Genomic DNA, 25,490 nt, shown 5'->3' on the forward strand with positions numbered 1-25,490 from the left:
ATATGCACGAATAAAAGAAAACAAAGACCAACCCCCTTGACATTGATCAAAGTTTGTTGATCTGAAGCAATGCGTCACAACAGTATACCACCATTAACTAATTTTACAGCTAACCTCGAATCACCAATCAGTTGCTCAATCAAAGTTATGATGACTTGCCATGTTTGTATATGTACTAAGAACGCATTTAATATTAGTTATTAAATTTGTAACATTAATTAAAAGTTAATAAACTTAATTTAATTTGTTAAGATTTTTTAAGTTTTTAATTTTTTAACTTTAGTATTGTCAATTGTTGTCATTTATATTAGATTAGGTTTATCTATGAATATTTTTAAAAAAATCCTATAATAATTTAGTTAATTAATCAATGTTCTATAAAGATTAGATAAAAGTATGGATTTGCTTAAAAAGCTGTAAACCAAAGGCTAGAAGAGGCCACAAAGCCCCAAGTGTAGAGGGAGACGTGCATTTTGTTTTTTAACAACAAAAAAGTGCAACTTGGATGATGAAGGTCAATAATGTAATGCTAATTCAACACAGTAAAAAACTATTGAAGTATATACATGGTATATCATTACTCCCCAAGTTTTCATCAGACTAATTTCTTCTATAATTAATAATTGGATTTGGCCTTTATGGTTTAATATAATTAAAATATAACATATTTGTATTCATAATCTAGCATATTAATAAAATAAAAATATTAATATTAAATAAGTTTATATATGTTAATTGAAAATAATGCGAAACTCTAACTTATATTTTTAAAATATATAATAGACAACGATTAATAGATCACTTAATCGCAACACTACAAAAACATGTCAAATTAAATACTTAATTCAGTTGCATTTAATTTGTAGAGAAACATAGAAAATACAAATTTAGTATTTTTCAGTCCTCACAGAATTTAAGCCAGATATATAACTGTGCTATTATGCTTTTGTATTGTTGGATTTTATTTTGCAGTTTTATACTTTATCATGGATATTGAGGTGGAAACAACTCATTTTGGATCTGGTTTTATGGATAATTAATTGCATTAGATTTTAGGATTGATTGATACTTAATATTTCTTGTGTCACTAATTTTAAGATCTTTTTTTAAAAATAATTTCTCCTTTTTTATAAGATTAATATCTTATTTAATTATTCACTTTTCAATCGTATTGATTAATATGTAATTGGAATTTATTTATTATTTAATTTAATGTCCAGTTCTTTGTTTCTTGAGTGCTAATTAGCGTCCACCTATATTGAACTGGATTGGGAATTTGGGGAGGACTCAAAAAAAAAAGGGGGGAGAATTTTAACAAGTATTGTGATAGAAAAGAAAGAGAGAAATGGAAAGATAATGAAGGTAGAAGTGAGTAGATAATTATAATTTTTTCTTCTTTCTTTTATGTTGAGTGCAGCTATGAACTTAGAGAGTGATAAACTTACATCTATGGAAATGAAGGGAGTGAGGGAAAATAATAAATAATGTGACGAAAAAGAAATTAAAAAGGAAATATATTGAATAGTTTATGTTTGCGTTTAAATTGGTAGTGAGATCCAAAAAAATCATCATGTCCTATCATAATTTTTCATCATACTAAAAATAGCTTTAAAACTACCATAATTTTATCTTGGTTTACTGCGTTTCCAAACAAGCACACTATATGACCCAACAAAAACAAAAAAACAAACACTATATGAACTTAATGACCCTTGACATTTCTTTTGATTCTGTGTAGTAAATTGTTTTGGTGATCCATTGATCTCTCGAGTACTCAGGTCAGTGCTAAGTAACCAAAATTCCAAGAAGGGTTCATTAATTCATGGCCTTAGAGCACACTACCTTTCGCAAGAATGGAAAACCAGCCACATGACAGTGACAGAAAACCTTGATGGGCGTTTTGATTGCAACATCTGCTTAGATTTTGCATATGAACCAGTGGTCACCCTTTGTGGCCACCTATACTGCTGGCCCTGCATCTACAAGTGATTCCATGTCCAAAGTGCTTCTCTTGCACCAGTGAGCACCCCCAGTGCCCTGTTTGCAAGGATGACATATGCCACACCACTATGGTTCCTCTATGGCCCTGGCAAGGGCATAGCTCATAGTGACCGTGATGGAAAGGCATCATCATCCTATAGAGGCATCATCATCAACTTATTGAATTTCAATTTCTCTTATTAAATTTATAGCTAACTTTCCTGTAAATTGATTATTGGTCTAGTCACAAAGCACCCCGATTCTTAAGAGTTGAAAAATTAAAGCACTCTGAAAAGACAAAGATTTAGACAACACAAAACATTCAGGTGGCTGCAGAGGCCAATAAACTGCTGAAGTATAATCCTACCATTGGTGTAGAAGTTGTGATTGGAGGGACAAGACTTGCTTTAGAACAGAAACGGATGCAGCCAAACCCTTGCCAGGTAAATTATTTTCTCATTGTCACCAAACTCTTATTTTATGTATTAATATGGTTTGTATATGAAATTTAAATAATAATACTTGCTTTGTTAGTTGTGGCAAATCTATAGTATACATATCTTTTACAAAAATAGTAATGTAGAGCTCTTTAAAAAAAAGTAATATACAGTTGTGAGAATTTAATTTCCATGGCAATTAAACATGGACAGTGTGCGTTAAAATCTCTGGCCTTTGAGTCCAGTTCCTGCAAATAAATTAGACATAACACGAGCAACCCATTTAAGCTAGACAACCCATTTAATTGCTGGAAACTTCATATGTCTGTCCACTTTTTAGTGCTTAATAGTAGAAATTTTTTGTTATGCAGCTGAGGGCTTCAAATCATGGTTGTTGGACACATGGAGTGCTTGCACTCACAAGAAGAAAGTGATGGCATCAACACTCATGGCTTTCTGGAATCTATCTTCTAAAATAGAAGTAATCGGAGTTAAGATGTGAGCCTTCAAGCACCTGAATTTGTGCAAAACCTGGTCTCCAATCATCGTTTCCAATTAGCTTGAGGTACAAGTAACAAATTGGGGAGTTTACACATGGTGTTGTGACCTCAAATTGGTCCACCATGCATGCTTGGAATGGTTTTCTTGGCATGTCATCGAGAACCTCTGGTTCCAATGGATCAACTTTCCTTAGGTGCTTGGAGTTTAGGTGCCTCACCAATATGACATTTTAGTTTGTGTCCCCAAACCTTAAGCTCACAATGTTCGAGGTTTCAGCTCCCCATGTGCATGTGGTTTCTATGGTGATCACGTAGGGGCAGTTTTTCTGCTTTGTGCAAAGACAAGTTTGTTAGAAAATTATGGAAAATAATAGGTAGACATGTAACATCTTGAGAGAGAAAAGAGAAGAAAAAAAACATAAATATAATGATTGAAACTCCCTTTGTTCCTATATTCCTATGTATAAGATTCGAATTTAAAATGATACTTATTATTTTTTATAAGATTCAATTTAAAATATTTTAACATTAATTATTTTTAGACTAAAAATATTAAAAGAAGAAAGAGAATGTATTGATAGCATCTTATCATATCTTGGATGATCTTTTAGGAGTGGTTTTCATATTTTGTTTCTAATCACTGCTGATGATGATGATTCTAATCACTGCCTAGCCTTCATGTTCATGAATTTGGTGAATCCTTGTTTGATAACCGCCAATGTCTCACGATGGAATTTTTTTTAATTAATTATTTTAACCATTTATATACTATGAATGAATTTGTACAGTGGTTGGTTTTTTGTTGTTTCAGGTAGTTCCTTTTCTTCTACTAGGAGTGGAGTATGGCCACCTAATTGCTGGAAACTTCATATGTCTGTCAACTTTTTAGTGCTTAATAGTAGAAATTTTTTGTTATGCAGCTGAGGGCTTCAAATCATGGTTGTTGGACACATGGAGTGCTTGCACTCACAAGAAGAAAGTAATGGCACACTACTAAAAAAAAGGTCTTTTACATCGATTCTTATGATTTTTCTATATCGGTTTTGACGCGTGGTTGTAGACCCATGTCGTTGAATAAACAACATCGGTTTAAGGACCTGATGTAGAATGTGAGTTTTCTACATCGGTTGTAAAGGTGAACCCGATGTAGAATGTCAGTTTTCTACATCAGTTTTGAGGTGAAATCGATGTAAAATGGATACTGTTTCTACATCGGTTATCAGTCAACCGATGTAGAATGAGGAGAAATAGGAGGGTTTCTACATCGGTTATCATTGAACCAATGTAGAATTGGAATGAGTTTTACATCAGTCATAAGCCAATCGATGTAGAATGAGGTTTTTTTTACTTGAATAAAAGCAATCCACATAGTAAGTATTATAGTCTGTTTCTTACCAGTTACCACCAATCTTTTTCTTAATTTTTCAAGGACCTCCACAAGTACAACAAACTATATTTAAAAAGATACTAAAAAATACATGTTCATGTAAGAAGTCTCGTAGCAAAGGCATGAAAAAATGGATGAGTGCAGTCATCTTTTTGAAGCTTTGATATGCTAATTCATGTTAAAACAGACTTAGTTAAAGGAATAAAAAGTATGGTGGGTTCAAACCAATAGCAGTTAAGTGGCAATTGAAAGTGAAGCTACTATAAAGAAATGATATGCTAATTATTTTTCATTATTTCATATTAGACTATTAGTACGTGTTGTATCAAATAATCTTAAAGAAATGATAATTTTGTAGTTTTTTAAAATTTAAAATCAAACTATAAAAATAAATCAAACCAATAGGGAACAAACAATCATATAGGCTATCAAACCAACTTACACAAAGCAATAAAAACTATAGCTTTTTTTATATTTTTTTTATAAGCAATGAAAACTAAACTTAAAAAGTGTTCTTAGATGTACCTGAAGCAAACCAATCTCTCTCTCCAAAACCTGAATCTTAACCATTTGCTTCCACTTCCCATGAAAATCAACAAGGCCAGGCAATGGTGATTTGGGCCTCATCACTTGCTCGATTGAACTGCTCAAATAGGTTGTTGTTGAGTAGTAGCCACCGTCATCCATTTCTAGTTTCTACCACAATGAACAAATGAAACAGAGTTTAGAGAGCAAGAGCATTGAAAAAAAAATGGTTCCACATAATAATTTTTTTTATATTATTTGAATTGAATAGGAACCTGCTAATGATTCAACTCTACTGGAACATAACATGATATGCAAAAAATAAAAAATGCAAATAAATAATGGTATATCATTGCAAAAAGATTGAAATGAACTTAATAGAATGCTAGATTTCACACTACACGTGTGCTCACACACGGACAGAAAACAATTTAGGTAGTTCTCATGTTATGACTTTTATGAAGCAATAGAATGCTAGATTTCAAGATATAAAGCAGAAAACAATTTATCACTATGAATAAAAATTATAAGACAGGTGAAAATAATAATTGATTGTGTGATAATTTAATAAAAATTATAAGACCGATGAAAATAATAATTTTTAGAATAAAATTAATCATAATTATATAGGTAATTAACTGGATATATATACTAGGTAGACATCGGATATGCACATATCCAAACGTACATATATCACTGGGGGCTAAATTGCTAAAGAAAACCCGTGATAGAGACAAATTCATTGCACAGAAACCAGCAAGCTCATCGCCCACCCAAAATTTAGGTTAATTTTTTTATTGCATGATTCTAAAACTAAAATCTATATAGTTAAAAAAATGGATTTGTCTATGAAATTGTACAATAAGCAATTATAAGTTATGTTGACAAAGTCATGACATAAAAGCAGCAGGCCCATGGAATGCAAATGTGGCATTGAAATGATCCAAGACAAAACCTAAGCCTAGAACTGCAAGTTTGAATTCTATTGGAATTTTGGATGGGAATTTTAAATCAAATCCAAAGAATTAAATGATAATAGTATTTTTTTAAAATTATGAGAATTTTATAAGAAAATAGTTATTAAACAAAATAAAAGAATCTTAAATAATACTTAAACTATATTAATACTATTATTCAAAAGAAAATAGTTTTGAATCCTCGTGCAACTCATGCTAAACATAATAATACTAAATTAAATTGGGCCTATGCCCTCCTCATTGACATAGAAAAAATTTATTCTTTGAATAATTAAACAAGTAACTTGGAAATTTTAAACTATTATGTTTCAATTTCATTTAAAAATCTATACTTTTATTAAGATTTGGTTTCATTAGTGAAATAATAATTAAAGATACGAGTAGTTAGCATAAAAGGCTAGATCTAAACTTTGATGTCATCATTATATCAAGAATAAAAAAGTAATCTTGATTCATTCATAGCATAACCTTATTTACATTTTGAACTAATTATACTATGTCTGATTACTAAAAAAAATCCTTAAAAAGATTACTATAAAAAAGTTGACTTCCAAAATCACTATCACAAACTCTATCTTTTAAACAATTTACTGATATGAAAATTCTAATACTGGTAAAATAAGTTGACTACCAAATTCATTTAATGTAAATGAAATTCTCAATACTGGTAATGCTTCATGAAGCCACTATTTAGAAAACTTATATAAGCCACTATTTAGAAATTATAAACGTTAACAAATGAATAATTAATAAGCCACTATTTAGAAAACTTATATAAAGTTCTTAAATCAGAATTAAAGTTTCACTAGTCATTCGTGTACTTACATTAATCAAAATATAAATTAGTTGAGATTCTAATTTTAATTGAAGAAAAACAAAAACAAAAAAAAATCATTATATATTGTAGATGCATACAAAAGAAATTGAGAGTGAATAAAAAAAAACATCCATGTACCTTTCCTTCCTTCAAATTTGTCAGAAACACATTGAAACAGATTAGCATAAGGGAAGTTGTGGCTATGGATTTTAGCCCCAAGGTGCAGTGAATGAATATGGAATTGGTGAAAATATGGTGAGACAAAATCCACAAATCCACAATCAAATTGTGTTAATGGACATTCCTTAATAATCTGAATGAACAATGTAACACAAAATGAGGAAATTATGTAAAAACAACTCACCAAATTTTGATTTGGCCCTGACCCTGAACTAAACTCTCCAAAATTTTGACTGAACATGGCAAACCCAGTTCCAATGTCATTTGATTCACTTTCTGGACTTGGTTGTGGGTTAATATGATCTTGCGATGCAGAATGTGGACTGAATTCAAACTCCACGTGCCATCTGCCAGCTTTGTCTAAATCTCATTGGATGAATCCAACACAATACCAACATCAAGAGCACCATTATCATGCTTTGGTGTTTCAGCCTTTAAAATAGAATACATATCATCAGGCAAACGAAATTCATTACAAAAGTAATTTCACAGACAAGTACGTGCTTATGTGGTGAAATCAATCTCTCGCCCAAGTGAATAACCCCTTAATGTACTTCAATTTCAAATCATAGATCCTCCTCACAGACATTGCCAAAAATGACTTCAAGACACAAAGTTACTACATCAGCACAAAATTTAAGCATACATAATGATACCCACTGGCATTATTTTCCTACCCATTTTTGTTGTCATTTCAATATAATTAAATCAACTAGCTCTTGCTTCTCACGTGGAAGCTATTAAAAAAATCACATAATTCATATAGTACACACCCTTGGTAAACCTCATTTCCATTGAACAAGCTACAGAAAAAGATCCACCGACAATTCCAAAACTCAGGAAAGTAAAATCAAGCATGATTATCATTTCCAGCATTCTCGCTCTATTACCTTAACATCCTGGCTCTTGGTTCCAGTTTCCCACTCCGTAGACTTGAATTCCCTTCCATCTTCATCCTCATCTGAATTCAATTTGCTTTCGTTCGAGTACGTCAGATTGGGAGCAGCAACATTGGATACCGAAACCGATTTGTTGTTATGAGAATCCACCTGAGGGTGCTGCTGATTATACAAACTGGAAATCAAATCACTGATTCCAACAGACCCGTTCGAACTGGATCCCCTTTTCACTGCACCACCATCGCCGTTGGAGAAAACATTGCCAGAAGCGGGTTTCTCCTCTTCTTTTCCCTCTTCCTCGCCGAAGATCGAAAGCAAAATAGCTCCCTTGGGATCCGTGGGAACCCCGAACGAGTCGAAGGGTTTTTCGTTGATCTGTTTGGAATGGTTCATGAAGTCGCCCCAATCGTCGTCGTCGAGGGGATTGGTGTAGTTTGAGGTTGAAACCCGCTTCAATTGCGTTGAGGAAAAAAGTAGGTCGAGATTTCGCGAAGAGGAAAAAAGTAGGTCGAGATTTGAAATTGTCCTGCAGTGTGAGAGATTCAATTGGAAAGAGGTATGGCTTCAGAATCATAGAGGATTACCTGAGGCTCGTATACTCTGAGAAGTGAAGCGAGGTCAGATAAACTCACAGAGAAGAGAAGATCTCAGCTTCGAGGTTGTCACCAGCTTGCTTAGGGTTCACGCGTATAATTTTTTATTTTATTTTATTTCTAAACTAACAAGGACGGTTTTCTAATGACACCCGTCTTAAAATAAAGTCTTCAAATTACGAAAATGCCATTGTGCCCTTTCTACAAAGACGGGTGTGATTGACCGTTGTAGTTATATTGACATTTATTACAAAAATGCCACCGAAGTACATTCTAAGACGGTTCTAGAGAACCGCCTTAGAAAGTGCGTCGTAAAAAAACGATTTTTTAGTAGTGGCATCAGCACTCATGGCTTTCAGGAATCTATCTTCAATAAAAACTCGAATGTTCACAAGTAAGATAAGACTCTAGTAACAAAATTGGCTGCATTTTATAGCATGAATTGCACAAATCAACACTCCTTCCTGTTGGACGCCAATCCAAGTTGAGAGGAAGATTGAGTTCAATGAGCATTGGAAAGTAGGATTTGGCTAAAACAAACACACTCTAACCAATTTTGCTTCTCAATAGATATAATTTTCCTTGTTGTACAATGAATCTTGAGATGGTAAATCCTGTGTGCTTAAATTTGCATTTGGGTTTGGCAACTTAGACATAATTATTTACTTTATCCATCAATCATGACAATGTGCCAAATATTGGTCTGAGCATGCTTTTCATGCAAAACTATTGATATGTCCATCTGTTTTGAAGGACTAATACTTGGTCAAAAAAGTATCTTGAATCCTAAGGAGATTTATTTTCTTGCAGGATATAGACAAAAGGTGATTTATTCCCTGAAGCTGGTCTACATAATAGAGTTGGTGGCCTCATCATTGTTCGACATCTTCACTTGTTTTCCTAGTGTGAGTTCTGCTTGCTTCATATGTACTTATTTACATAATATTAATTTATTTATATGATGCTTAATTATATGTACTTTTGATAATTAGTAAAAAATTAAAAGTCAAATAATTTTTAAATTTTCAGGTTATATTATGGTTTTATTATATACATAATTTAATATTTATTATTATATAATTCTTATATTATATGATTTAATATTATATACATAACTTTCGGCTTATACACAATTTTTATATTTTTAATATTATATACATAATTTTCAGCTTATTATATAATTTAATATTATTATAGAATTTTAAAATTTTGACCTTATCATAATTACTTGACAATAATAAATTTTAAATTTTCAACTTATACATAGATTTTAGTTAATTTAATATTATATTATTAATCTAACTAAGCAGCATTTTATATAATCTTAATAAATATAAATAATTATTTTTATTATCAATTTATAATATTAAATTTATATATAAAAATTATTTTAGAAATAACTACTTTCTATTTCTAGTCATGCTGACATAAGGATGTAGAAAATATTACATTCTAGATCGGTTATTAAACAACCAATGTAGAAAGTAGTTTTTTATTCTTTGGAACGACTTGACTTGATTAGGGGCGTCTTTATAAAACGGTCATGTAACGACCGTCGTTGAAGGATCCGTGCCATACAATGGCGGGCGTCCACCGTCTTTGGAATGCTTATTTCACTTACATAAAATGCAGTTTTCTTAGTAGTGAACATCATCTCAAAGTGGTCAACAACTTCCATATGGCAACCCTTATCAGAATCAGCATTTATACCAAGATGAGGATGAATCATCGTTGTCCTCGTCGTCGTCATCATGATCACAAATGGTGGCACCAGGGTTCCCCCACCTTGTGGTTGGGATGTTTGAAGAGATGTTTTATACCAGTGTCTTTGGCAACTCGGAGAGTTTATACACCTACCCAAATTCTTATCACCTGGGGGGAAGTAATAATAATAGCCACAGGTTGAGAAGGCAAAGAGATGCAAGCAAAACAAATCATTGAACAGAATTTCAATCCTTGTGTTTTGTTGCTTCATTCTGTGTCTTATTGTCATTTGAGCAAGTAATTAGATTATTATTCTCCATTGCCTCGTTGTGTAATTTGTAAAGAAACACGGGTGCAAGCTCTGAGAACGAGATAGATTGAGCAATTGCATGTCAGGGTAAAAGAACTGGTGTTCTTCAACATTTACTGCAATGTGTCAGAGCTCGATTTTTCAGATTATGACTATTGAGATGTTGTATTGTACTGCATCCTATTCTATGCCATGCATGCTACAGTTTTAAAAAACAAACTTGGTACCTGTAAGACCTACTAATGGTTACAATTTCACTTGCCTAGTTCAAAATTTTGAGCACTTGTTGCTTGAAGAGAACATATCAATCCGACCAAGATGATTGCTTGAACATGGACTTAGACAATTGGTCTGTTTAATTTGTAGAAATCAAATGTCTCGTGCAAGTTGTGGTTGTAGTTTTGTTGTGATATTTGGTTTTTTCCGATAAATATATCTTCTCTCCTTTATGTTTTTTTAATTTAAAATATTATAAAATATAAATATTATATTATATAATTTTTTTAATTGATTTTAAAATTACTTATTTATTAAATTAAATTTTATAATTTTGTTTTTTAATTTTTTTAAAGAAAAAATAAATATAGTAAAAATGTCTTTAAAAATATTTAATTAGCCGTTATCTTTTGTTATCACCCGAATCAATGTGGCAAGAACATATGAGATCAATGGAGTCTTCTAATAAGAAAGAGGATGACAAATAGTCATATTGTTTCAACTCGCATTCCTACTAAGATGGATGAAGAAGAAAATTAATGAAAAAGTAAAAAAAATATGTGAAATTTGTCGGCAACATGATCGTAACAAAAAGTCCTAACATATATTTATCTTAAGTTTTTTCTTTCCTTAGTCATGTAATTGTTTAAATATTTTATTTCTATATATAAATAAGTTGTTAAACAAAAAGTCTTCTCATTTTTAATTAAATTTAATGATATAAACAAATTAATTATAGTTAGTAATATATTATATTAAAAATAATTATATTAAAAAATTCAGATTTCAAATAAAAATATTCACTTAAAAAATATGCTAAATAAATTAAATAATAAAAGAAAAATAATTATATTTAATAATATCATTTTCTTTAAAATAATTAAAAAATAAAATTATAAAATTTATATTTTATAATATTTTAAATTAAAAAAATAAAAAGGAGAAAGAAAGTCCAAGTATATAGAAAACTAAATTACAAAGTAGTGTAAAATGAGAAAAAAAAATAAGAAAGAGGAGGTATATTTATAAAAAAAAAACCTGTGATATTTGATATTGCAAATAAATGTAACCGCAATTACGATTGTGTTATGGTTGCAGAGACTTGAAAAATTAAAACTTTGTAGTTGCTGTTAGCAAATACGATTGTGTTATGGTTGCAGAGACTTCAAAAATTAAAACTTTGTAGTTGCTGTTAAAATCGCAATTTTTAAAACTTTGGTCTCATAGATTGAGTGAAAAATCATTTCCTTTGAAGATATTAACGGCTTGGTAGAGGAGGAACAAATTTTCAGCTCTTACACAAAATGAACGAGTATTCACAAGGTTTACCCACAAGTGGTGAACCTGTTTTTTGGATAAGGTACCTATAGTAGTATAATATTTTCACAGTATTATAGCAGGTTGATCCAATCTAAGAAATAAATATTAAAAAAAAAATTTCATCGGACAACATAGATAATTTTGTAATGGATAAGATTTGCTCTTGAAGGCTGAAGCAATGAGCTGTCCAGGGTTCACAATTATAAACCAACAAACGTCACATGCATGTCAAACTCGAAATGCCTGAGTTCTTTCTGCTTATAGGGAAAAAGCTACGTAACAACGACTCGAGCTTCTGAGAAAAAGCTTTTATATGTCTAGATTTAAGCTTTATAACGACTTGGAGTCACTACTACAAAAATAGCTTTTTACGACATCAATTCTACGACGGTTGTACTGGAACCGGCTTAGAAAGTGGTGCGGTGGCATTTTTGTAATTATTGTAAGAGTGGAAACATTTTACGACACACATTCTAAGACGGTTATTCAAAACCGCCTTAGAATGTTATATGTAATTAAAATTACTACGGGTTTTAATAAAAAACCGTCGTAATTCAGAAAAAAAAAAAAAAACCAAAAGGCGTCCTTCCACCTTCTCCTTTCGCATTGAACCCTAGTCTGCTGGCCTCCACTCACTCTCACGCTCTCATACTCTCACTCTCATTCTCATAGACATTCAAATTTTCTCAGCCCCGCCACCTCCAACCTCGCTCCCTTCCCTCGCCGCCGCTCCTTCGCCGTCCACCCCCACAGCACCCTCTCCGATGTCTTCACCCCACAGCACCCTCTCCAATCTCTTCACCCCGCAGCACCCTCTCCGATCTTGCGCCAAATAAGGATTTCTCAAAACTAAAAAGACTCTTCTCTTTTTTCTCTCCTTCACCTCTTCCATGTCGTGACTAGTTAGATAGTTCCAACCTCCAACTTCCAAACGACGAGCCATCTTGTTAGTTTCATGGAACCGCATTCGATTCGGCGAATCATCGTGTTCGTAACCATAACCATCTTCTCCCTCTCACTCCTTGCCATTTTGACAGGTGCGTGTCGTTCACCTACAATAGGTGTTTGTTTCATTTTCTTTGTACAGCAATAGGTGCATTAATTAATGTTATGCGAATGATTGCTAATAACTTCTTTAATTGTTGTCTTTTTTTTTGTTCTTCCTAGTGTTGTTAATCGCGTTTGTAGGTTTTGGTAGTGGTGGGACTCTTACCGTAACCATGGCGGTGTCCGTGACGCATGGTTCGGAGAAAGGAACCATGGCTAGTTCGCATCGCAAACTCAACATGGAGGCAATTCATTAACATAGGCATAACATTTTTTTTTGTTTTTTTTAATTGCGTGGCTCCTGTTTGTTTTGTGTTGATGCTGCGATGAAATTTTTGCAGGCAAGAAAATATGCCACTTAGATTGTTGCAAATTTACAGAGGCAGCAGGTTCAGTCCAAGCTCATCGCCTCTGATTACTTGGATACTAATTTGGATCTTATGGATGTCTTGGTATTTGGGTAAGCACCAACATTTTGGACCAACTCTAAATTTCATTTTCTAATTTCTGTGGATTCTAGTCAATTGTTCTTCAATGCTACTTTTTATGGTCATATTGCGTGTTGATATCTTTCTATGTGAATGTGACTTCTGTATATTGTTGTGTTCTTTGTGAAATTATGCTTTCCCTCGGGTTGATTCTAGTATGCTATTGACTGAACATTGTTCTGGACCAACATGGTTTTAGGTCATTTTGGTCATGGCTTTATATCAAATATGTTCTGGACTCACTACGAAGAAGTTTTTTGACTACATTCAGCTTCCAAATTTTGACATAGCTGTAGATGCCACAGCAACTTTTAAGGTATATTTTTTTCGGTACCATACCCATTTTTTGGAAAAGTTGAAAGTTATATATGTCTTTATTGTTGCAGGAGCTAATGACAAGGCATAAATCTACTGTAGCTGATTTCCTTAGCAATTATTATGAATGGGTAGTTTTGACACTTGTCTATTGAGATGTCACTTTTTGTCATATTCTTAGCATGGATGTTATGCTTGATTTGTGAAGGAGAAAAAAAGTTTTTTTTTCTTTTCATGATGAAAGTTAATGACTTGGCTTGTGAGTGTGTCAGCTACTAGGTATTGTGTTCAAGGATGTAAAATATTAAATATCACTCAAAGCTTTCTGAACAATGCGGTCATTAATTGCTGATTTCCTGCTTTTTGGTTTGGTTACTGGAACATGATGAATTGTTCTTATGCTAGGTATAGTGTTTCATTTTTAAAAGCCATGTATGAGTCGTAGTCAAGACTGCATTCTAAATTTGTAATAGAAAGCATATTTTCTAAGATGTTTTGTATGTAATCCTATTCTGCTCATGCAATTTTCTTTCTCTGTCTGTCTGGTCTTTGTTCCTTAACATGATATGTATAGATTCCATAGCATTTTATAGTAAACTAATTTATTGTCACATTATATTTATGTGATGATTTTTATCATCCATCAACATATAGAATCATTGAATGAATAAAATGTAAACAATAGAAATTTTCAGAGTTAGTGTCTTTCTATTTCATCAAAACTTACATGGAATTTTCTTTAGTGTGAATTGTTCATGAGATACATCATTTAGTGATCCTCTAGTAGCATATGAGAGAGAAAATGATCTACCAAAATAATAGTTTATCACCTTCCACCAATTGGTGAACCACTAAGGAGCCTTGAAAGTGGTCAGGCGGTCAGTTTTGTTGATCCTGTATACTCAGCAGAATCCTGTATACTGGTTAATTGGATTCTGGAAATGTGTTTTAGTTGGACTTGTTTCCTTGCTAAAATGGATGAATTTGTCTAGCCAAGCCATGTCTTTAGAGGAATTACTTTACATATTTGTTTTTCATAGCCAAGCCATGGTCATTGCATGATGTCCCTCAGTCCCTCTGCGTGTGTGTTTTCTGTTTTTTAATTTTCCTTTTTTCTTTTTCTGGGCCCTTAAGCTAGTGAAACTGTTTTAACTTTCTTTTTCATATTATTTGTCATAAAATGTCTCAGATTATGAATAAGAAGATTATTTTTTTAAAATTCTCATACCATTCATTTGCCTTTTAAATTGATTTTTTTTAAAGCCCTTTTAAACTGATCGTAATAAAAGGCATTAAATTGCCATCAATATTTTTCAAAGATTATTATAATTGTGCATGTCTCGGCTTCATATGTGCTATCAAAATTCTTGAGTTTCATTATTCAAGCTAGTCCACAAAATGTCTATGATATGATTTTTCTTGTTTTTCTTTTTTACAAATGAGATTTTTTCGTTGTGGTACTGCAGGAATGGGGTGATCCTAGAAAGAAGGAATTCCACTTCTACATGAAATCATATTCCCCCGTTGAATGGTAAGCACATTTGATTCATGTCACTAAACTGTTTTTGTTTTGAACTTTAATATTTAAAGCTAGAACATTCTTCCTCTCATTTTTTCTTTTAATTATATATGATCATGAGATTAATTTTTAATTTTATGTATGAAAAAATATTTATTTAAGAAATTTATAGCTTAAATGAATCTCAAATGAAGTGCTAGTACTAATTAATAAAATCACTCCTTTCCTTGAAAAAAATAATAAATCATTACTTTCTTTTTTTTTATTTTATTAAATTAGAATAATAATAAATGTCATCCTCTTCGAGGTTGGGGACCATAACACGAGGTTACTGCCATCAAATTATGCAGGTCATTTGAGGTGTATAGAAATTATCCATTAAACTTTTCTAAAATATATTATTCACCTAGGAGTATTAGCAACATTATCTCTAACACACATTTTATTATTATTTAAAATTTATTAAAAACTAAAAAATTTAGAAGAAACACTCATTAAATAAGAGTCTCTAATTAAATATTTTTTTTATAAAATATTATGTATAAATATTTATTGCCAAGGATACCCGTTCACCTAAAAACGTGAGAAATGAGATTGTGTAGCTCAATTTTTTTGAAGAGTTTCTTTCGTGATTTTGATTAATAATAAAATGTGTTGTTAACATTTTTTTCCCAACAATATCTTTTTCTAAACTAATTCTTTATTACTCAATAAAATATATTAAAAATTACTAAAATTTGTAAATCTTATTTCTTTATTTAATAATATATTTTACTTATAATTTTCAAACTTCTAATAAATCTGAATTAATAAAGTGTGTTGGGAAAATAAGGTAGAGGATGTGTTGAAAGGTTAAATCTTCCATATTTTTTTTTGTTACAAGTTAAATCTTCCAATTGATATTATAAGGCCTAATGGATGAGATGTTAATTAAGATGGGTGGGGAGAGATTGGAAAAAGAGAGATTTTTTTTTACAATCATACTGCCATCAAATTCACTTTCTCAGTGACAAGAATAATATGCTCTATAAAAAAGTAATCACTTTTCTGGAACATACAGGAGAGAGAGAATTAGGGACATAGGACAAGATTCAACACATGAAAGTTTTAATTTAGCCATTCATTTTAAAAAATCATCCCAAACATTTGGTGTAAGAGAAAAAAAAATCAAACTCACCTTAGTCAACTAACAATATTAATCTGGAGTCCAATTGATCATATACATGACAACACACCTCCTCATGATGTGAAACCGTGCTTTCTGTTCCTTAGCTAATTTGGTGCATTTGAGCCCATTTTCCCATTCATGTATGTAGCTTTATTTTCCTTAGCCAAAATATGTTTTGGCCACATTACCATAGTGTGGATAAATTTTGTATGGTTCGGGATCATCATGTTATTTGTCTCTAATTTTGGTTTTAAGATTTGAAACATGATCAATTTTTTTAATTTATGAGTTAACTGTGTATCACATAAAAATTATTAAAATCATTTGAATTCTATCGTTACTTCATAAATTAATATTAAAATTTAAAACTTTGAAGAGATATTCTTGACAACAGTGTGAATTTGCTAATTACTATTTTCAGTTCCGGGAGCGCAATCCAGAGATGTACTTGGATCTCCCAACCAGATCACTACTGGATCCACTTCTAAGTCACAAGAGAATGATCTCAAGTGGCAGCCCAACAAGCTATATGAGAGGAATAGATATTCTTGACTTTTTGATCGATTCTTTTATTTGACTTTTTGATCGATTTTTTTTTTTACTTTTTGACTTTTTATTCTTCTATTTTTTTCAGGGATTTTGGTTCTAAGTGTCTAAATATTGATTCCTTTATAGTATTTTTATTGTATGATATTTGCAGATTTCTTTAAAAAGTTGTAAGTAAGTTTGTACTTTGATCTCTGCCTCTGGCATAAATGTATATAATTTTTGTTTTTGTTTTTTATTTAAACCCTATTTTTCTCTTAGCATCTGTTGTCTCTTGCAACATGGTTAAGATTGTTCATGGTCCTTTCTTTAGTGTTAAGTTTTCTTACCATCACTTTGGTTTTGCTATGTATAGAATGCTAGCTTATCTTGTGCAAGCAATGAGCTGAAGAGCATTGATTTGTATGTCTGTGTATGTATGACTGAAAATAAGAATATCTATGTTATTTGGTTTACTGTCAATATGTTGGAGAAGTTTGAATATAGCTGACACAGTCTTCAATGATTTGCCATTTCTGTGTTAGATATTTGTATACACATGATATGAATAGTGAGACCTACATGCATAAATTCAAGATTGTGTTTGATTTAATATATTTTGAATGGTAATGATGGATTCTTGGTGAATGACTTACCAAATTAGTGCTTATTAACAGCTTTCACCAATGAATTCACTTTCTGAAAGAACATAATATTATTTTCTCAATTTCTGTGCTTATTGAATATTGATTCATGTGGGTCTTAAATTCTTGTGTTCTCTTGTTACTAACATGAACCTATAATGATACAAATCTTGAAGTTTCAAGATAGCATGCTTAGTATCATGCATTTAAATATTCAGGATGATGTAATATTGATTTTTTGTATGTTAATATTCAATAAACCATAGGAGGTAATTTTTGGAACTTGTTTCTACACCTGAATTTTTCTGTTTTGGATATTTTTTCCTGAATGGTTTTAGCTTCCTCAACATGGAAGGCAGGTTGGATTCTTCTAAATAAATTTCATTTTCATTCTCTTAACTTTATCAGTATTGTGTTTAAAATTCTCTTACTTTGCTGGTTATGCAGTGCTCATACTGAATGCATTGTTACAGAAGATAGTGAAGTTGCTGAGACTTTCTTAAATTAAGTTGACAGGTATGTCTAGAAATTTGACTAAATGTTTGTCTTTTTCACACTTCTAAATGATGATATTTTTTATAATTGGTGAAAATGATTTTATAATTGTTGAAATTGATGATACATTTGGTTGCCATCAATATCTTATTTAAAGATATCAGAGACCAGCAAAAAAAAAATTTAAAAATTAAACACATACTAAGACAGTTCCAGGATTAACCGTTTTAGTATGTAGTGACAATCGAAGACAGTTATAGGATAATTGTCTTAGTATGTATGACTTTTTAATACGGTTATGATATAACCGTCGTAGAAAACCATTTATTCAGCATACTTATTAAGACGGTTTATATAACAACCGACATAGCACGGCAAATAAAATGATGTCATTCTAAGACGGTTATCTCAATAACCGTCTTAGATTCTGAGGACTTTCTATAACGGTTGTTCTAATAACCGTCGTAAAAATTTTGACATATAAAGACGGTTTTTAAAACCGTCGTCGTATTTTTTGTGCTTTTTACGACGCCTGTTTCTACGACGGTTCAAAACCGTCGTAAAATGGGCTATTTAACCGACTTAAAAACCACTAATTCCAGTAGTGAGTTGGCAAGGGGACATTTACGGCTTACATGTAATGTTTCGGGTTTAAAGATAGCTTAAAAGTATCTCACCTCAAGAAGAAGAGTTGAGATTTGAACATGTGATCTGTCAAATACGATATTCTTGCTTTGTTTCACTCGACCAAAGTCCTAGAGTTACTTGTCTAATTATATAACTAATTATATTAATTATTTTTCTTTCTTTTTCTTTTCTCATCCAAGTCTCAAAACATCTTATTCTTTTGATTAATGCTAAACCTAAAATCATACTAAATTTTGCATCTGGATCCTCGAAGTCCTCTACGGTCATTCCCAACTATTATGAGCTGTTCAATGCATCTAAATGGTTGAAGTTAATGCTTAAAAAATAATGATTGAAATTAATATTTTAAAAAATAAAAGTCAAACCGAGGAACGGATCCACTTGTAGCACATTGAGGGCAATTATTTCCACAAAGTTTTAGTTTTTTTCTTAATATAATCTTTTATATGAGTATTGTCTCGACAAGATTTATGGGTATGAGTATTGCTCCCACAAGTTGGATCTGTCACTAGTCAAATCAAATGTTGATTCTTGAATGAAAATGATAGATGGAAATTTATAAAAAAAAAAGATTATCTTAGTGATACCTAATAAAGACATATATATTATGAAATGTTAGATGCATCTCATGGTTGACATTAAAACTTTAAAAATTATGATTGACATTAAAACTAAAGAAACTGAAAGTCAAATTAACGTTAGCCCTTGAGTGAATATGATATATGGAAATTAAAAAAAAAAATTATGTTAGTGATACCCATGAAGAATAGAAAGCCATAGGAAAGAACCTTATCAAATGAAGATAGTGTCCCGGATAATATATTAATATTAGACAACATATTTTGCATGAAAATGTTTCAGAACTCATGCTCATAAGCTAATTTAAGAAATATTGTGAGGATAAAATGTTTATAAGTTCTACATATGAAAGCTAAATTTTACTATTAACACCAAGTTCTACTATCCTAAATCAAGGGCAATCAAGCAATCCCAATGCTAGACTGAATAAAGAAATCAGTAACTAGAGAAAAAAAAATACTTAATGGTTGTAGAAAATGGCAATGCCACTATCCAATAACATAAAAACATATGATAGCTAATAAATAACTCCTATTTTAACACACTTTATTACCATTAGAATTACTTAATTACCTTGTCAGCGACTCTTTAATCTTAATTGAGTGGCCTTAACACTAATTTGAGTCATTTACTTAAATTGAAATTTTTTTATAAGTAGAAATCAAAGATAGTATTAAGGGTTTACAATACTCAAATCCTGTTTAACCAATTGTGCTAGACCTTTGAGGTATTTTGATAACAATTTTTGCATTTCGATAACATTTTTTTTTTGTATTTTGACCATAGTTCAAGCTATATGTTTGATTATTATATTGGATAAATAGTCAAATTCATCCTGAAAGTGTGGTACAATGACAAATTGGTCACTGAAAGATAAAAAATATAAATTTAATCTTTGAATGTACAAAAAGTGCGACAAACTAGTCATGTCGTTAAATTTGTGAGACCATTTTGTCATTAAGTTGTAATGTTCAATGACTAATTTGATGATAAGTTATATTTTCGAGAATCAATTTGACATTAAGTTGCAAATTTTAGGACCAATTTGTCATTAGATTGTTCATAGGACAAATTTGTCTCACTTTTTGCACATTCAGGACCTAATTTTTAATTTTTCATCTTTCAGAGACCTATCTGTCAATGCCTCACATTTCCAGGGATAAATTTGACTATTCACCATTTTATATTCAACATATATTAGAAAAAGTCTTCATCATCATTCTTGAAATTTTTCTCTTTCCTTGCCTTCTCTTCATCCTTTTCGCTCTTTTTCCACAAAGTCCTTCATAGATTTGGCATGACAAAGTGTGAATTTGTGATGAAAAGTGTATATATGTGATGGTAAGGGTGTTCAAAACTAAGAAAATAATAAAAACCAATCCAAAAAGATGATTACCGATCAAAATTGAAGTGTCTTTGGATTTTTTATTTTGTGAATCGAGCGGTTCGATTCGATTTTTGGCTTTGGAATCGGCCAAAATCGAACCTAACTACAGGTGTATATAGTGCAAGTGTATCCTGTAGGATGTAGTCCCCAAAACTACACCATATAAACAAAGAAACGACACTACACTAACACTACTCATTCTCACTCAGTAAAGAAAACCTAAAATCAAAATTAATAAGTTATAGTCTCTTCTCTTTGTGTTGCTACCACATGTCCACACCAATCTCGACTCTCGACCTCTCTGCTATCTCCGTCTCTATCTCTTTCTCTCTCAATTTGTAGTTTTTGCACCGTGAATGGCCACCGTGAGCCACCACTCTCACAAGTCTCAACCTCTCTCGCAAATCTGAACTTGAGCCACAATGAGCCACCACTCTCGCAAGTCTCAGCTCTTGCACTTCTCGACCTCTCTCGTGTTCCTCTCAACTTTCACAATCATCACCATGAGCCACCACTATCAGTGACTCAGAGTCCATGAGCCACCATTGTATGCTACTATAGCTATTAGCTGTGACAAATTTGATTGTACTGCTATGTTGATTGTTGTGTAGTTTTCAACGAATCCTATGTTGTGTTTTTGGGTAATAATATTGAATCTGCTAGTTAAATTTTTTATCTTAGTATTGAGAATTTGTTAACAACTAAAATAGATAACAGAACAAGCATAACTATATGGTTGTACCAACACAATAAGTAAGCATATGTACTATGAACAAAAATATATAGTGAAGCACAACTTTTAAAAAGACAAAATATGTTGTATTGTACATATTTTACAAAAGGCTCTATATTCTTTCTCTAAGGCACTTGATGCATGATTTCTCCGCCATCCAACAAATTTAACACAATATCAAGAACAAGGCTCTACAATATACTCTTTTATTTTATACACAAATGCAATTTTTGTTTCCTGCCAAAATTGATCAAGAACATAAACATCAATAAATTGAATACATAATAAAGAAAATCACAACAAGCAACCTCTGTATTTGTTAATCTGGTAAACAAGATGCTTTATTAGATTCTTGAAAATATTTTTTGATATTACTTAGAAAGTTTCATAGACTAAGAACCTTCTTAGAATATACACTTTTTAAGACGGTTTTTTAAATATGTGTCTTAAAATGTTTTATTTTTTAAATTAAAAAAAAAAATAAAAAAATGCTTTACAAAAACAAAACAAAAAAGCAAGCAAACTAATTAGTATCTTACCTATAAAATAATTTGTATTTACATATGATGATACAAAGTCCCAAATAATAATAATAACAATAATTAAATTATTTAAAGAAACATAACAATATAAAAGTATTTAAAGAAACATGGAGGACCTAGAGAAAAAAATTCATACCAGATAACTTCTTGGTTTCATCCTCTGACAGTGTTGCACCAAATGCATTTAATTTTTTTTACCAGGGATTCTTTGGCTTCAAGGTAGCTAAGCACAAATCAAAATCTAGAATCTTATTAAGGCCATAACATGCATGCATACATATACATTATTTCTATATATATTATCACCAATATAAAAACACTCACCTTTAGAAAACCTGGACATACATGTAATTACAAAATAAAATCTTTAAACTATTATCTTTATTGCTATGATATTCAACCTTTACACCATCTAAAGAAGCCACAACCATAGTCAAAGCCAACGGAGTGAAATAAAACTGCCATATTAGCACCCCAAAAAACGAAAAACATATTAGGCAATATATAGCAACACAACAGGCTAAATATATTGACATTCAATATCATAATTGATCATCCTTTGTGTTCTTTAAATTTTGCACAATTACAAAATTATAAATAAATAATAAGTTCTACTTAGTAATAGAATTTTCATTCTGGTTGATATGAAAATGTTTGAAGTATAACATGTCAATTTTATTTTCTTTTTTGATTAACAGAGTAGAAAAGGATATTTCGTGACTTCAAGCCCATCTCGACCAGAATAGAAAAGCCCATCTATGTGTAAGTTTTCTATATAGTGAGTTATAAAGCTACTAAAAGAATCTCAATCACTACAATCATTAAAAAAAATTAGTTTCATCAAATCTTAAAGAAATAACAACACATAATTTTTATTTTTTTTTATCAAAGTAGCCTAGAAGAAAATTATAAGACAAAAGTGAATTGATATAGTTACAACTTGCAAGCATATATAACGACAATAAAAAAAAACCAGAATATTTATACAACCAACCAACATCTCCTAGATAAGTTAAAAAGTGAAATACAAGGCCAAACTTAATTGTAGAAGGTTAGCCTCCTTTGTGCCTACAACCTGAAACACCAAAATATATCATCATCCAGAAATTATAGCAGAGTAAAATTAGCAGAAAAAAGATCTTCCATGCTTTCAATTGTTGTACCCTACAACAACTTTACTTTAAAGTTTTACATATAACATGTGAAAGAAAAAAAAACAAGGCTACAATGTGAACCTTTTAGCATTGATTTACCCAATAAGAATTAATAGCAATTAGGAAATGAGAAAAAAATATATTTCACCATAAAGTAATTATTAATTAGAACTTTATCCACCCAAGGAGATGGTTATTTTACATGACACACATTTTGTACAATTGGTGAGTTGTTTTGGCCCGAGCCTTTCTCTACAATAAACTTATATCTTCTCATTGCAACATACCCATGGTAATGCCATTTGTACCTAAAAGTATTTAAGAATAACTCAAAGGGCAAAGTTAACAAGTGAAAGTGCATTTGAACAAGAGAAAGTATTTAAGAAATTACATTTTTCACACTTCATTTATGTTATCAATCTTGGTTTCAACAACATCAGGAACATGATGAAATCCTTCAGAAGCTTGTTTTATCTCCAACCTGATAATCATTTCAAGATATATCAATTCTAGCTACTTCAATTTCCTGCTTAGACTAGTGATATTGCATATTCTAGCATGCTTGAAACCAGTAAACACTATATCAGACTATCTTACAAAAGGAACCGATAATAAAACATAACAAAAATACCTTTTTGATGTGTTTCCTGTAGCCAATAAGTCTCTGATTTGTTCATTGTAAACATCTATCACACTAACAGATATACCATATGAAAATGTTTCACTCATTTCATTACTAACTTTAAACAAGTGCTCAAGAGTCCTCTAATTTACTCCTCTGTTTTGCTTTGTTCCTTCCATGGTGAATGTCTTCCCCATTCCTTTTTGCACATAAGCAAAGATGCAAACATTGTAACCATCCAATACAGAGATTACCATTGAAGACACATCAACAAAAACATCAAGTTTTAAAACAGAAAACACCATTGTTTAGAAAAGTTCCAATTTATGTTAAATAATAACTGCAAAAGAATGATATAACTGGAAAAAAAACATTAAAGCAAAGTTCACAATACTAAACAACATAATATTGTGGTAATTTAGGCATAGCTTCCTTTTGGTAAATTTTCCAGGCTTAGTCACTAGACAAGCCACATAATATTGTGGTGAACACTTCATGAATAAGTCCCTGGTTATTGAATTGAGAATGAAACACATCAGCTACTGCGTCATGATGTTTAAATATGCAAGATGCTCTTTTCCATTTTCCCAAGCAGTCCTTGAAGAGCAATATCTCAGGGGTTATATATTTACATATGAATCAGTTTAAGCAGTACCTTATAAGACAACTCCAACTTGTCCTTGTACTTTGTGTTATATAGATCCTCATTTAATGCCAATTCACTTTGACCAACATAATCAATTTCAAACTATACAGAATTGAGCAAAACAATGTTAGGTGAGTAAAATACACATCACATTCTATATCTCTATCTAAGCCTCCAACATCAACACAATTCAAATTGACAACAACAAGAACCGAAAAAGGAAAAAGAGAATGGAAATACTGCAATATTGTTTCAAGAACATTGGTGCCTCATGTTGAAGCTTCATACTTCACATTTTATGTTCCTGATTGAGTCATATATACCATATAGTAGGTGCCTAAAAAAAAATCAGTAGTTACCTCTTAAAGAATACATAGCCCCATGACCAAGGTGTCGACCTCTAGTTTGTTCACAACACTAACATATTACATTCTTGGCATGTCCTACACCAACCACATATAGTAGACACCATCCATAATGTTGTCCTTTTCATTGATTTAACGTCATTCAATTTGGTTGCCTGAAAAACAATTCATAAAGTGATATCAAAAAATCGAAATAATAAGCAATTTAACATTATTTAGACATCTATAATTGATATCAAAATATTCAAGAAACAAAAGAAATCCTAGATCGAGAAACATAAATGAGAGAGGGTGAATACCTTTGCCAATCCAAAATCTGCAAGCTTGACAAATCCACTTGCATCCACCAATATATTTGCACATATGATATCCCTTAAATTGGAGAAATACAATTAGAATATATTTACAATGATTGCTTCATCCCAATTACATAACTGATATAGGAATGCAGAAAATAGGAAGTGAAATGAATCATGAGCTTTAACCCTAAGAAAAAACTCTTCTCATTAAAATATCCAAAACTAAAAGTTCCAACATGTAACCATTCAACCTGACCTTAGTAACTTGATTTTTCTTTTTAATCATTTGAATTTGAAACTCAAATTAACTCACAACTGGAAGAAACTAATACACGATCCACAAATACTAGACTTTTAGTATTGAAAGGTAGTGGTTTACGGCATGAAAAAAATAACAATGACAATAATTGGATATCTTTTTCTTCCCTTGGACTCCGCTGTTCACCTCACTCCTCAACTCTCTTCTTTG

General features: G+C 31.3%; 1 protein-coding gene and 2 long non-coding RNA genes across 3 annotated transcripts; 1 reads left to right on the forward strand and 2 right to left on the reverse strand.

Annotated features, from left to right (window-relative positions):
* Nucleotides 1–2,404: 2,404 nt before the first annotated feature.
* On the reverse strand, nucleotides 2,405–8,354 carry LOC114405431. Its single transcript, XM_028367969.1, has 4 exons — nucleotides 7,694–8,354; nucleotides 6,988–7,235; nucleotides 4,830–5,000; nucleotides 2,405–3,243 (listed from the first exon to the last, which is right to left on the reverse strand). The coding sequence occupies exons 1-2, from the start codon at nucleotides 8,093–8,095 to the stop codon at nucleotides 7,164–7,166; spliced, it is 474 nt and encodes a 157-aa protein (XP_028223770.1). The 5' UTR covers nucleotides 8,096–8,354; the 3' UTR covers nucleotides 2,405–3,243; nucleotides 4,830–5,000; nucleotides 6,988–7,163.
* Nucleotides 8,355–13,172: 4,818 nt separating this feature from the next.
* Nucleotides 13,173–14,200, forward strand: LOC114405441. Its single transcript, XR_003665225.1, has 3 exons — nucleotides 13,173–13,352; nucleotides 13,580–13,696; nucleotides 13,767–14,200. It is a non-coding gene; the product is annotated as an uncharacterized LOC114405441 (long non-coding RNA).
* A 7,242-nt stretch (nucleotides 14,201–21,442) lies between these two features.
* LOC114417720 lies at nucleotides 21,443–25,448 on the reverse strand. The gene is made up of 3 exons (XR_003667896.1): nucleotides 25,022–25,448; nucleotides 22,072–24,877; nucleotides 21,443–21,630 (listed from the first exon to the last, which is right to left on the reverse strand). It is a non-coding gene; the product is annotated as an uncharacterized LOC114417720 (long non-coding RNA).
* Between the last annotated feature and the right edge of the window lie 42 nt (nucleotides 25,449–25,490).

This window comes from Glycine soja, chromosome 1 (assembly GCF_004193775.1).
Source record: "Glycine soja cultivar W05 chromosome 1, ASM419377v2, whole genome shotgun sequence".
NCBI lineage: Eukaryota > Viridiplantae > Streptophyta > Magnoliopsida > Fabales > Fabaceae > Glycine > Glycine soja.